Source organism: Engystomops pustulosus, chromosome 2, assembly GCF_040894005.1.
Source record: "Engystomops pustulosus chromosome 2, aEngPut4.maternal, whole genome shotgun sequence".
In the NCBI taxonomy this organism is placed as follows: domain Eukaryota; kingdom Metazoa; phylum Chordata; class Amphibia; order Anura; family Leptodactylidae; genus Engystomops; species Engystomops pustulosus.
Window position 1 is genome coordinate 60,458,056 of NC_092412.1, and position 14,450 is coordinate 60,472,505.

The 14,450-nt window shown below is 44.4% G+C and overlaps 1 protein-coding gene across 3 annotated transcripts in view; it reads right to left on the reverse strand.

Annotated features, from left to right (window-relative positions):
* Nucleotides 1-1,009: 1,009 nt before the first annotated feature.
* OS9 (OS9 endoplasmic reticulum lectin) overlaps nucleotides 1,010-14,450 on the reverse strand; it is a 68,782-nt gene continuing 55,341 nt past the window's right edge. Inside the window, exons 12-15 of one of the 3 annotated variants that reach the window (XM_072134850.1) lie at nucleotides 9,363-9,564; nucleotides 6,613-6,774; nucleotides 4,826-4,935; nucleotides 1,010-1,970 (exon numbers count right to left, since the gene is read on the reverse strand). In XM_072134850.1, the coding sequence (XP_071990951.1) occupies nucleotides 1,830-1,970; nucleotides 4,826-4,935; nucleotides 6,613-6,774; nucleotides 9,363-9,564 (615 nt within the window). In that variant the 3' untranslated portion in view covers nucleotides 1,010-1,829. The remainder of the gene's footprint in view (nucleotides 1,971-4,825; nucleotides 4,936-6,612; nucleotides 6,775-9,362; nucleotides 9,565-14,450) is intronic. The other 2 variants (XM_072134848.1, XM_072134849.1) reach the window with 2 other exon arrangements.

Below are 14,450 nucleotides of genomic sequence, written 5' to 3' on the forward strand. Positions count from 1 at the left end.
ATAAACACATTACATAGAGCTTTCTGGACTGTCCAGAAAGGACTAATCAATCTGAGCTGGATCACTCATACACAGCAGCTGGAGGATGGTGCAGCAGTGAAGCAGTGCATAATTAATGTGAGAGGAAAAGCACCTAGCCCCAGCACAGGAGCCATAGTTTCATTATTATAATTTTATAATAGTTTTTTCAGCAAAACCACTTAGCTCATGGATTAAAACATTATAAGTTTCTGCATCAGTGTAGCTACAGCATTCTCAAGGTATGTTTGCTTCATAATACATCCCATCAAATGGTAGGTTTCCTTTAAAGGAAAGCAGTTTTTATGAATAAATGATTCTTCTATAACCCGACTCTTTGCTAGGGACAATGACTCCAGGTTTCCTCTGCACTGGTTTACATTCATCAACTCATCGGGGAAAAAAAACCAAAATTAACTGTGGGAGAACAGACAATAAAAACCATTATTGCTAGAATAATACAATTCCAATTCATGTAAAGAAAGAAAAGAAGTTGTCCAGTTTTACATACAATGTAATAATTGCATAATGGAATGATCTTTGTTTCTAATCCAACAAGTATGGAGTCTATAGGGAAATGCTGCCACGCGGCTATGGAGAATATTAGGGGAATACATTAAAGGGGTTATCCGGGTTTAAAATCTTTTTATGGCCGGGCTGGGGAGGGCTAGTTAAACATAATAAACATGGACTTACCACCTCCGGCGCCGCCGATGTCCCGCGCCGCGGTCACTTCGATCCGTGCCCCTGTAAACAAACAGGGGCACGGAAGCCGCGCACAGGGAGCTTCCGGTCCGCGTTGTGGACGGCTCCTCCCATCCGTCCCCATCTCTCAGCCTTGTAAGCGCTGGGAGATGGTGCGCATGGGAGCTTCCGGCCGGCCAGAAGCTCCCTGTGCGCCCTTGTACTGAAACCGGCACACGGAGAAGACCGGCCGCGGCGCGGGACATCGGCAGCACCGGAGGAGGTAAGTACATGTTTATTATGTTTAAATAGCCCTCCCCAGCCCAGCCATAAAAAATTTTTTAAACCCGGATAACCCCTTTAAGCTTAAAAGGGTTGGCGATTACACTTACATTAGGATACAATATACATCTATTAAAGGTTCTGCTCCACTTCTTGATATGTAAAGAGAAGCCCCTGGTTCAGAAAGGTCTCTTACCTCATCAGTTCCCATCCATAAATTGGACACATATTGAGGGTCATATGAACTTTGCTGTCTATGACCTTGAGTATGTATTATATTATAACACAAACTTAAGGTCCTAAAAGGGGAATTGGTTTTATGGTCAGCAATGCCAGCTGATGAGGTAAAAGACAGGGGGGGTTCACTTTACATTTTAGAAAAGCGGTGCAGGACTTTTAATAAATGTATATTGGTAAAATTGCAAAATATCCTGCCCTCCCACAAAAAAACATGGGGTAAAGTGCCCAACACCTTTAAATTCGTCAGAAGTTTAATTATGTGTATTGGACTCTTGTGTGGGCATAGCAAAGGAAGATGTGTGGCTCAAAACGTGACCTCCTGTTCCAATGTTGTGCCCCTTTACAGGACATTTCCACCAGGGGATGAGGACACGCTGTATCCTCCAGCTTCATGATCTTCATCTAAAGGAAAGAAACTAAAATATATAAATAGCTTTTTTTATTCTCCTAGTTGTGCACACATCCAAGTCATCTAACACTGCTTAAAAAACTATTGCAGGCGAAGCAGATCCTTCCAGGCTTGCAACCAGCAGCACTCATCCCAAAACATTTGTTACAAAGCTCGAGTCCACCGGGCAGGAGTAGAGGTCCAGTGTATGTGCCTTCTAGAAATCCACATCATCAGAGTCTGTGGGGGAGCTGCTGCTCTTAGGATCATCGTTCTTCTGGTTCCAGACAAAGCGGTAATTGTCCTCGAGCTGCTGCTGTCGCTTCTGTTCTTTGTGAGCATCTTCTGACCCCTGTATCTAGGGCAGAAAACACACAGGTAAAAAAAGTGAATAAGAGAATGTGATATTTTGTTATCCCGAATATAGTTATCCCGAATCTTATCTTTGTGTGCATACCCCTCTAAGTGCCGACATCACCTGGGGGGTTAACACCCACGATCGGTGCCAGTCATGGGTGTAAGCTGCATAATAGCCGAGCCCGCTTTATACATTGTAAATAGATATGTGTGACGTACAAAATCTACCGTCAAAAATCAAACGTGATAAACCAGGAAAACCTACTCATAGATCCAGGCACTGTGATAATCTTCTTATACGTGTTATCCAGGGCCACTTTAAAAAAAAAAATGATGCCAATTAACCAGAAGGGCCCAGGGGGAGGGGGCGTTAACATAGCCCCTGCATGTTGCAGCTTCACAAGCTGTTACACTGTCTCACTCTCCCTATCAACTCCTTCAGCACTGCACCCCTCAATCTGCCAGATGTAATCTCACTGCTACAAGGAGGTTTCAGCACATAGTGGCAGGAGGAAGTGCTTCTACACAGTGTAACAGCCTGTGAAGCTGCAGCATGGAGGGGCTCTGGTAACACCCCCACCCCACCAAGTCCCTTCTGGCTCATTAGCATCATTTCAAAAGTGGATTTTAAAACAAATAAGGAGATTACCACAGTCACAGTACCTGGATCTATGGCTTATCAATGATTGATCTGTATTGGTACTGTAAACTACAGACACACAAATTCAATATGAAATAAGTAGATACAAATTATGATATAAATACCTCTTTAGTGCAATCTACTATAAATATTAAATGTCTGATCTGTAATATAATGCAGCCAGGCAGATATTTCATTATGGCTAACTACATTTATGTAACATAGTGAAATCACTTCATCCCGGGAATGACAAGTGATGAGGCAGGAACTCAAGGGTCCCTTGTAACCATGATATATGCCTTATAATCACCAGTTTTAGTTTTGTAATCTGGATATTTGTCCAGATTTTTATTTATGAGAGTTATAAAGCCATACAGCAGTAAGAACATCTGCAGTGCCCATATATTACAATCAATGGCGAGTACAAGAATACAGGTTATATTGAGTCTGTCTGGGCAGCGGTACAACACTGAAGGATCAACTAGAAAGTCCATTGCTACTCTCCCGCACTAGAGCTGTACAGTATATATTTCTATTACAGCTGCCGGTAACATCACGAGGGCAGCAGCAGGCTGGGGTTTTGCCAAGCTGCTTAGTCGTCTTATTGTGGATCTCCCACTCAATGCAAACCGACAACCGTACAGACTGTTTCCAACATCCACAAGAAATTCTACTATTTTACTATTTTATCATCTGTACATCTACTGTAGTCAGAAATAAAATCACACACTGCACATCCGCACCAATAGCGGAGAATCCCACTGCTGAGATTTTTAACGACTTGCATTGCCTTTGGACTGTCAAAACTTACCACATACGGATATTTGTTCACTTTTATGATTACACCCGACTTACAGACGACCCCTAGTTACAAACGGCCCTCTGGATGTTGATAATTTACTTTACTCTAGCGCTAGGCTACAATAAAAAGCTATAACAGTTATCACAGGTGTCTGTAATGAAGCTTTATTACTAATCCTGATTCTTATGACAATCCAACATTTTTAAAATCCAATTGTCACAGAGACCAAAAAAAATCTGTCTGGGGCTACAATTATAAAATATTCAGTTCCGACTGAATAAAAATTCAACTTAAGAACAAACCTACAGAACCTATCCTGTACGTAACCTGGGGACTGCCTGTATTTTAGATCAATACCAATTTCAAGTGCAATAAGATCTGCTTGGAGGAGATATATTCTAGATCACAGACCATTTCAGGTATAGTAGATTGCAGTATATTAGCATTATAGGAGATTGCACTATAGAGATATTTATATCATTACTTGTACGGTGACATTTCTTATATTTCAATAAATACCAGTAGATAATCCAACATGACTCCCTTTTTCTTTCTATACTATATATAATCTGTGAGACACATACAGCATTTCAAAGATACAAGTCCAACCTGGCCAACCTGCCTGTACATAATTTTAGTTGCCCCTGGGCCCTAACCCTGTATCTTCTGACTTTAGGGTCGGCAGCCATCTTGGTTTTCTATCTGACAACTGTGGAGCTGAGTTTCTCTCTGCTCCCTGCACTCTAGCCCCTCCCCTTGCAGTCCAGGACAGAGCTCACACTGATACACAGACACTGACTTCCTGCTGGCAGCAACATGAGGAGTACAAAGCTACAGACTGATAAGTTCTTTATCTGGGATGGGGAACAAAGGCACAGCAGATCTAGTATATTGTGGAATAGCAGAGATGTAGGAGAACAGTGTCATTGTGTGCAATATGCGACTTATGGATCTCATCATCTCTGATCTGTCTAATCTCTCTTTCTCTGTATCAGATACTAGTAGCATGTTTGTTTAAAAGCTAAATAAAAGTGTATATAAACCTGTACCCTGATAATGTAACCACACTGTCAGCTCACAGAACTACACAGATTATGAAATGTCTGCTTAGAGAGTTCCCCCCCCCCCCCACACTCTGGGATTTTGGACGGAACATCACTGAGTGATAGGAGCTTAAACAGCAATAAAACAGAGTTCAACTGTAAAGTAAAGGGTTAAAAATGATTTTTATTGTGTTAGCATCACTAGGGGATTGAAATTTGAGAATTTTCTTTCATGGGCAAAGCCCTTTAACACTGATAGCGGTGCCTTCTAGAGGTGATCCCCATACAGTGAATTAACAATAGAGTATCAGGTGAGCTCAACCTCAACAGCATCTCATAAATGACTTTAATGTGTGGAGTCACATACATACCAAAATGTTGAAAAATATATCTTTCAGATTTCTTGTGTCCTCCTCTGAAAGCCAGTGCCCATCATCATCATCACCAAAGCCGCCTGTAAGGATCTTAATCTCTATTTTACCTATTTGGGAAGAGAAAACATGATCATGGCTTCTTACACAATGGGGTTGAGACTCTGAGATGTTGACCGTTTCCCACCTGTATTACTATCCAGGGTTCAGAGAGGACGGACACACACGCTTACCCCCTGCTGTAGCCAGGAGAGCATACAGCAGCCCGGTGGTGGGGAGGAGTATGGTGCCTATAGCGAAGTATGATGCATTTGCATGGTATAGTACGGTATGGCACTGACGGACACCATAGGCGTCTATGTGTCCCCACAACACGCTGTGAAAGGGGCCTTACAGCAGGTTCTCTTGAAGAAGTGCTGCTGATAAGACATTACAATGTATGGTCCGCTGCATTGTTAATAAAAGGACTATACTTTTCAATAAATTCCAAATACAAAAGCATTTTTTTGCAGGTTACCATATTTTTTGGACTATAAGGTGCACCGGATTATAAGGCACACCATCAATAAATGCCTTCTAAAACATCTAGGTTCATATATAAGGCGCACCAGATTATAAGAATGAATGACCAGCAGGTGGCAGACTTGTGCACAGTTCCAGGCAGCTGTATAGTCCGAAAAATACGGTACAATGATCTAAATATTACAAAGCCAGTTTTTCCACTTGTACAATCTGTATTGTCTGCAGTATCACAGCTTTTCTCCATTAAGAGGCCAAGGTAAGTATAATTTGTTTTTTTTCCACAGCTCATCCAGCCAACCCCTTTAATATAAGGCTTTCTGCAACACAGCGGTATATGCCTTGAAATTAATATGTGGTGCTATTTTTTGTAAAAAAAAAAAAGCAGCCATATTTTTCCCATCTCTGAGAAACCTTAAATTGTAATTCTTCTTCCTCAAAGTCACTTATAAAACTGTACATGTACTGCTGTTCTTTTTTTTGTATGTAGGTTTAGGGTTCAATTACACACAAACCAAAGCTCCCACTACTGTCTAAGACTTTTCTGCAGATGCATCAGTTCCCCAAAATGCACTTCACCAGGCACTTTGGTTATTTCTCATATAGACACAATTATAAAGTTACAGTAAAAACACATCCCAAACTTATCTTTAGAGCACAATCCTTTAATCCAACATTACTCCCTCCATCACATTGTGCCTCCTACCATACATATAGTTCTGCATATTGTGCTTATAACCTACAATATGTAAAGTGTTGCAAAATAAATTATTGCAGTTTCTACAAATTTATCAAAAATTCATTGTTTGTGATAGATTATGTTATAACATATGACAACTAAGAGGAGAGAACAAGAGATGAACCTATGATCCGTTTGGTGAATGTAACATGAAAAAGACACAGAGTAAGGCTGGATTCACACTGCCGTTGTCCGACATACCATAGCACGGCGGGCACATGGCACCATCCCCCTGCCCCTCTCCATAGGGATGTATGGCGCACGGCGCTGTATGACGTGAAAAGATAGGACGCGTTATCTTTTTACGCGGTACGGTGCCATGCGTGTGCTGCACCTTACCGTTCCGTAGGGCGCCGTGCGCCCATTGCCGTCTATGGGGGACGTATATCGGCCGTATATACGTCCCCCATACAGCAGTGCGAATGAGGCCTAAAGTGGTAGAGACTTGGGACTGAAGCAGAAAGCCAGTAGCACCTGGATAATGTACTAAAGGGAACCCGACCTGCAGTCACGGTCATGAGGCGCCTACCTTCTGCTTTCAGGCCTTCTTTTTCAAGCAGATCTTTAACAACATTCTCAATGTGTCTCAGTTGTGGGTTTTCGCTGCTCATTTCCTTTCTCTTGGGATGCACAGAGCTGCCCCGCTGGATCTTTGTGACCCTGACTTTTACACGGCCATCCGAACGGTCATCTAATGTGAAGAAAGTGATAGGAAAGTTTAACCCATCAATGAATTATTGTAAATGAACAACTAAAATTTGGTGGGTCATGGCCGTTCGGGTGAGTTGCGGAGATGCTAAGCTGTGCAACGTACAACATTAACTCAGCAGGACAGATGCAGCAGAAAAGAAAGGGTTAAAGAGGGTTATACCAAGTTTGATTGTTATCCACTATCTAATCAAGGGTGTGCACTCACCACAAGAAGAAATTGATGCAGAGGAAGGTTGAACATACGACCTGCTCTCCATTCAATACTAGGGCAGTGCCAGTGTAGCTCGGCACGCCCACTCACTGCCATGAGAGAGCCAGAGATGGCCGGGTGCTGTGCTCAGCAATTTCATACAACTGTATAGACCTGCCGCTCCTTCAATTTGAGAGAACACAATCCCTGTTCTTGTGATTGGTGGAGGTCCCAGCTGTCATATCCTTACCAATCACAAGGATAGGGGATAACAATCACATTTGGTACAACCCCTTTAAAGAAAGGAAGGTCTGAAAGCATAGAAATAGGTGACCAAGGGTCCAGCTTAGAATACAGTGACTTAAATGTCTGAAAGACGCAGCACATGCAATGTTCAAACAAAAAAAACCCCACAAATGCTACAACACACAGACAGTGCTTAGCTATAGCTTCAAATACACATCATCACCCAACACTAAAAAGTGCAGGAGCTCCTAGAACAACTACAAATCAACAGAAACTCAGAAAGATTCTGTACAAATGAATCCGGGAACACAGACAAGTAGGCTGGAATATATATATACTCGAGTAAAAGCCTAGTTTTTCAGCACAAAAAAAATGTGCTGAAAACCCAAACTCTGCTTATATTTGAGTAAAAAAAAAAAATATATGTTTTACCAGGTTTTTGTGGTAAAATTAGGGGCCTTGGCTTATACTTAGGTCTGCTTATACTCGAGTATATACAGGTACCTTTCCTGCATTTGGAGATATGATTTTCATCGCTAATACCCCCATCCCCCCCCCCCCCAAACAAAAAAAAAAAAAAAAAAATCACTCAATCCAGATAAAGACTTTATCATATTCCATAGTGTAGAAGTGGGCGGGAATAATTCATAGCATGGAAAATGCATAGAACACAAAATAGGAAGTACAAAAGCATCAGGGTCACAGGGTCACATAAAACCATTCAAAGTTCTCATTCTATAGTTTGCTGTGCACATCACATGTTCAGCACAAGATTAAACAAATCCAAAAGTGCAAGTAGGAGGGTCTTGGCCAAAATGCTCATACGTTTCCAACAAAAGCGCCATAAGGGAACGTGTCATTTAGCTTGATAATGTGATGTAAACCGAGAACAAAATACATAGATTCCTCATAGTTTGACCATGTTATTGCTCTGTATATGCGCCCCATGATTTGTGAAGGGATGCAGAATAAGAGGGCGCTATATAAATATTCAGTTTTATTATTATAATGAGTTAAAAATAATATTTTTCAATAATAATTGAACTATAAATTTAAATTTAAAAAAAACAAAAAAAACATTTAAATGGGAACCCATCACCACATTTTCACAAATTCAGCAAGTGCCAGGTTCACATGGCTCTATTCACCGAAAACCCTTCTCTTAGCTAAAAATGGTTTACATTCAATCCCCAAAAATCAACTTAATCTTATATTCCCTAGCATGAGAGGGGATGTGCCCTGCTCGACTGGCACCTCCCATCTACCTCGCCCCATGCCTCTTGTCAGTATGTCATGTAACCAGGGTGTCCTCATAACAGGTCCTTTAGCCTCCTAACATTAGCATATATATTAATATATTGTAATATATTATATATTACCATGCATTTATCTGATCACATGACAGTATCATGGCAGGATTACAGCATGCCTCTGTGGACTCCTACTCCTCCCCATTCTTCATGGAGGTGGCTGCGATTTCATGTGATCACATACATGCATGGGGAAGACTGTGAAAATGTAACAAGACCTTAGACTATATAACCCTGGTCACATGACATGAAATCGCCAAAACCTGTAACAGAGCTTTAACTTAATACGCCACATAGCAGCAATTATGTAACACTTGTCAATCAGAACCTAGAAGGCATGGAAATGGAAGTAACTCATGAATATGAAGGCTTCATTGGACTCAAGTAGTGACATTGGACGCACATCAGGCGAGTCGCATACAAGTCTACAAACTGACTTTTTAACATTTGTGCAATGCTTCAAAATCATAGTTTTTAATAAAGTATTTATTTTGGGTGGTTTTATTTGCATGACAGGTTCCATTTAAATATTTTAGGGTTTTCTACTATTCACAGGATGCAATAGAAGGGCCTGATCTGTGGGGTTTTCTGCAGTTGAACAGGGAGCCCATGATACATGTATGAAGAGAACCCGTCAGCTTTGCTTTAAAAATTTCCCATTTAAAGTGATAAACGTACATCCTTGCTTTACTAGAGCTTGCTACATTCCCCAGTTATTCTTCCTGGTGTTATATCAACACATGACAATTGGGCCAGTTAATATGTTGCATATATCCAGCACTGGAGGGACTGATGTGATGTAATAAGGGTTAGATTTCCTACCAGTAGGAGCTTTGGCAGCAGGATCCTGGTTGTCCTTTGTGGCGACCTCATTGCTCTCAGCCGCTGGGGTTTCTTCCTCCTTCTCCGCGTAACTATTGTCCAGTTTATCGATCAGCTTGTTCAGCGTTGTGGCAAGAGATTTAGAGGCTTGTTTTCTATCAAACTCTCCCTTCAGGCCCTCCGTCTCCAGCTCCTCCTGAGCCTACAACAATGAGAGGTGAAAAGTGTGAGCAGAACATGAGAATGTGTCATGTCAGATTTTTATCATATATTTTATTCGGCAACCCCTTTTATAGGAGATGGGTCAGATTCCCTAAACTACTGACAGGAAAAGGTTAAAAAATGCAACTTATAATGAAATATACCAAGTATGCCACTCTCTGGGTCACCCCCTAACTTCTCAGAGGACCTTGTGGTCCAGATCTAACCAGAAGCCAGCTGTAGCAGATGTCCTAACATAGTCCTTCCCCAGAGCCTCTCTGTTAGCGAGGCACATTGTGTCTCCAATCTGGATCCCCTTGGAGCAGTGGTGGCGAACCTATGGCACGGGAGCCAGAGGTGGCACTCACTCAAAGACCTCTCTTTGGGCACCCAGGTCGTTACCCCCAGCATGGAGTTCACTAGGCAGGACCTATGGCGTCCTCCTGCAGTCCCAGGCCACCCAGGATGTCCTATGATCTGTGCTATTTTAAAGTGGCACATCCATGGCGGCTAACTGGGACTACAGAATGAGTGAGAAGGTATGGACAAGGTTGGATTATCATTGGAGCTCCTGGAGGGTAGCTACAATAATATTGCACGTTTCTCCTCCTCCTCCTTTTTACTTTACTCATGTCCTAAAAATGCCAATACGCTTGAAAGGTGTGACAGGGCAGGGAGTAATAAATCACTTCTTAAATTGCTGTGTTGGAGAGTCTCTAGTATACTTCTTCCCTCAAGGTTGTATAAAATGGGCTGTAAAGTAGAGGTCAGGAATCTAGGGCTGGTTTGCTGCAGTTGATGTAAAACTGTCCACCACTTAGGAGATACTGGTAAGAGGTGCTAGAACTTATTAATAAGGTGTATTAAACAAATGTACCCAACGATACGTTGCTGACATTTGTGTAATGGAGAGTCACTACTTAACAAACATGGTCTAAAAATTGCAGAATCGTTAACTGATAGCTTTCCATTGGAAGGTTCCTCTCTCCCCTACTATATAAGATGGAATCAACCTGTCTTTATGAGGCTTTGTATTTGGTCGTCTTTAAAAAGGAACAGAAAATAACCTTAAAAGCTCAAAAAAAGTGTTTGATTAAAAAAAAAAAAAAAAAAAAAAAAAGTGTATAGAGAGTCTCAGTTATAGCTAGAAAGGGTCTGAACAGCAAACCAATCCCACATTACTGTTATTAAATTATACCTCATCTCAGCTTATATTTAATAAAAGTCAGGCATCTAGGCCACGCTACAAATCCATGCAGCATGTATTAATGTATGTGCAAATTATGACAGATATGTGGGCCACATACTAGTGGTTAGTATTTTAGGGCAATCATTGTAAGTGCTGGATATGAAAGCTCCAATGCAGATAGAAAACTAGGTGCAAAAAGCAGAGCGCCAAAAGCACGGATATTATAAATGCATTGATAGGACTAGTTGGTTTTGGCAGACGGGTAACTTTCTCCAGCAGTTCTCATACAGGAGGTTCTGTGAAGGCCTAAATTTCAAATTACGTCCAACAGGGCCACCTAGAGGATATGTGTCAGTACATGCATGTACCAAAGCTATTAGCCATTAGTCCGCTATGGAAATAGTTGCTACAATGTAGGAAGAATGTTTATTAGAAGAACATTTATTTTTTTATTCCCCAAACCTTCCCATGAAACAACAATTTTGGAGCAGACAACTATGATATACAGTCCCCCTGGTATTCCTTTAGGAAATCAGCCAGTGCTACAATCATTAGATGACAGATTCCTATATAACCCTGATCTTTGTAAAGCATGTAAGGTGTGGATCAATGAAAACGTACAACGTATAAAATAATAGCAATACACGCCTACAAAGAAAATGTAACATCAAAATCAATCGCAGTTCTGCCTTTTCACTTGTGGCTCATTCTTAACCCTAATTCTTACTGTAATATTAAAGAATGTATTTGAGAGAACAGTGGGTGTGTTCTGCTATGTTTAGCAGGTCTGGCAGGTTTTGATTGATGTATAAGCCCTGTACAATGAGCGATACTCATGGTACATGTCAACTTCATTTTGGCTCAAGAAAAAACCAACAGCACCCACGTCTACTGCTTCATATGCATTCAAGGTTTAATGATACATTAATAGGTGTGTGCAGCAGTCTTGGACATAGCAATTGACTGAGGCTACAAGCACACAAAATGTATGCTGTTCTTGCGCTTCAAACAATGGATCTACATTCTTTTTTGGCCTCCGTCTTAACCCCTTCCCGCACATGGACATAATAGAACGTCAGGAGCGACAGGCGGCACACACTACGATGTCAGCAAGTGGCGTCATAGTGTGTGTGTGCGCGGCCAGTGCGCAAGGGGGCGGCGGGCCGGCTGGCTGGCTATATCCTGAGGGGGCGGCGGGCCGGCTGGCTGGCTATATCCTAGAGGGGGCGGCGGGCCGGCTGGCTGGCTATATCCTAGAGGGGGCGGCGGGCCGGCTGGCTGGCTATATCCTAGAGGGGGCGGCGGGCCGGCTGGCTGGCTATATCCTAGAGGGGGCGGCGGGCCGGCTGGCTGGCTATATCCTAGAGGGGGCGGCGGGCCGGCTGGCTGGCTATATCCTAGAGGGGGCGGCGGGCCGGCTGGCTGGCTATATCCTAGAGGGGGCGGCGGGCCGGCTGGCTGGCTATATCCTAGAGGGGGCGGCGGGCCGGCTGGCTGGCTATATCCTAGAGGGGGCGGCGGGCCGGCTGGCTGGCTATATCCTAGAGGGGGCGGCGGGCCGGCTGGCTGGCTATATCCTAGAGGGGGCGGCGGGCCGGCTGGCTGGCTATATCCTAGAGGGGGCGGCGGGCCGGCTGGCTGGCTATATCCTAGAGGGGGCGGCGGGCCGGCTGGCTGGCTATATCCTAGAGGGGGCGGCGGGCCGGCTGGCTGGCTATATCCTAGAGGGGGCGGCGGGCCGGCTGGCTGGCTATATCCTAGAGGGGGCGGCGGGCCGGCTGGCTGGCTATATCCTAGAGGGGGCGGCGGGCCGGCTGGCTGGCTATATCCTAGAGGGGGCGGCGGGCCGGCTGGCTGGCTATATCCTGAGGGGGCGGCGGGCCGGCTGGCTGGCTATATCCTGAGGGGGCGGCGGGCCGGCTGGCTATATCCTGAGGGGGCAGCGGGCCGGCTGGCTATATCCTGAGGGGGCGGCGGGCCGGCTGGCTATATCCTGAGGGGGCAGCGGGCCGGCTGGCTATATCCTGAGGGGGCAGCGGGCCGGCTGGCTATATCCTGAGGGGGCAGCGGGCCGGCTGGCTATATCCTGAGGGGGCAGCGGGCCGGCTGGCTATATCCTGAGGGGGCGGCGGGCCGGCTGGCTGGCTATATCCTGAGGGGGCGGCGGGCCGGCTGGCTGGCTATATCCTGAGGGGGCGGCGGGCCGGCTGGCTGGCTATATCCTGAGGGGGCGGCGGGCCGGCTGGCTATATCCTGAGGGGGCAGCGGGCCGGCTGGCTATATCCTGAGGGGGCGGCGGGCCGGCTGGCTATATCCTGAGGGGGCGGCGGGCCGGCTGGCTATATCCTGAGGGGGCAGCGGGCCGGCTGGCTATATCCTGAGGGGGCAGCGGGCCGGCTGGCTATATCCTGAGGGGGCAGCGGGCTGGCTGGCTATATCCTGAGGGGGCAGCGGGCTGGCTGGCTGGCTATATCCTGAGGGGGCAGCGGGCTGGCTGGCTATATACTGAGGGGGCAGCAGGCTGGCTGGCTGGCTATATACTGAGGGGGCAGCGGGCTGGCTGGCTATATACTGAGGGGGCAGCGGGCTGGCTGGCTGGCTATATACTGAGGGGGCAGCGGGCTGGCTGGAATATACTGAAGGGGCAGGACCTGCCGCTGACGGCCAACAGCAAAGCAAGGTTTTTAGTTTTTTCTTTTAATGTGCTAGGAATACTGGTGACAGGAGGCTGGCTATGTACTGAGGGGGCAGAGGGCTCGCTGCCTATATACACTGAGGGGCATGTGTAATTATAGGGGCATTATACTGATAATTTCAAACAGAGTGGAGGATAGAGGAGCCTTTAAAAGAAGATAATATAGTGTGCGTTCACATGTGGCGTTTTGGTTGCGTCAGAATGCATGCGTTTTCAAAGGCTACTTTGCTTTTGGCTACTTTTTTTTTTTTCCTCATTGCTGGAAGTGTAAGCAGCCATGTTAACATTTTTACAGCAGCTTACACTTACAGCAATGAAGAAAAAAAAGTAGCCAAAATGCATGCGTCCGAGCCAAAATGCCCCATGAGACTGCACCCAGAGGTCTGTAAGCCAGAAAACTTGCTTATTTGTAGGTGACCAGATACCTATTTTCCACCATAATTTGCAAAAATTATTTTAAAATCAGACAGACGATGTGATTTTTTAGATTTGTTTTCACATTTAGCCGCTCATAGTTGAGGTCTACTTATAATGTCAACTACAGAGGCCACTCATATTTTTAAGTGGGAGAACCTTCACAATTGGTGGCTGAATAAATACTTTTTTCACCACTGTAGATCCAGTCCAACCATATGTACCAATTGATCCAGAAAATCAAACACTCACCAAATAAAACTCAATTTTCTAAGTGGAGTTTTACCATCGCTGACATCAATGACATATCCATCAAACCTATGTTGATTAAGGTAAAGGGGGCAGCACATACACATGGAACCTACAGGTTATGGTATAGGAATAGACACAGAAAGAGGATAGCATGCACATCAGCCCCAATAGTCACCAGGAAAGGGTAATGGGAGTCAAGAAGGTGCCCCCCTCAATAATACAGAAGATACCACACTCTGAGTCTGATGTATTCTTTGCACACTATTATAACTTAAACGTAATGTAATATTCTACCTCTTAGTACTGGGTTTTTTTTTTGTTTGTTTTTTTAAGACCT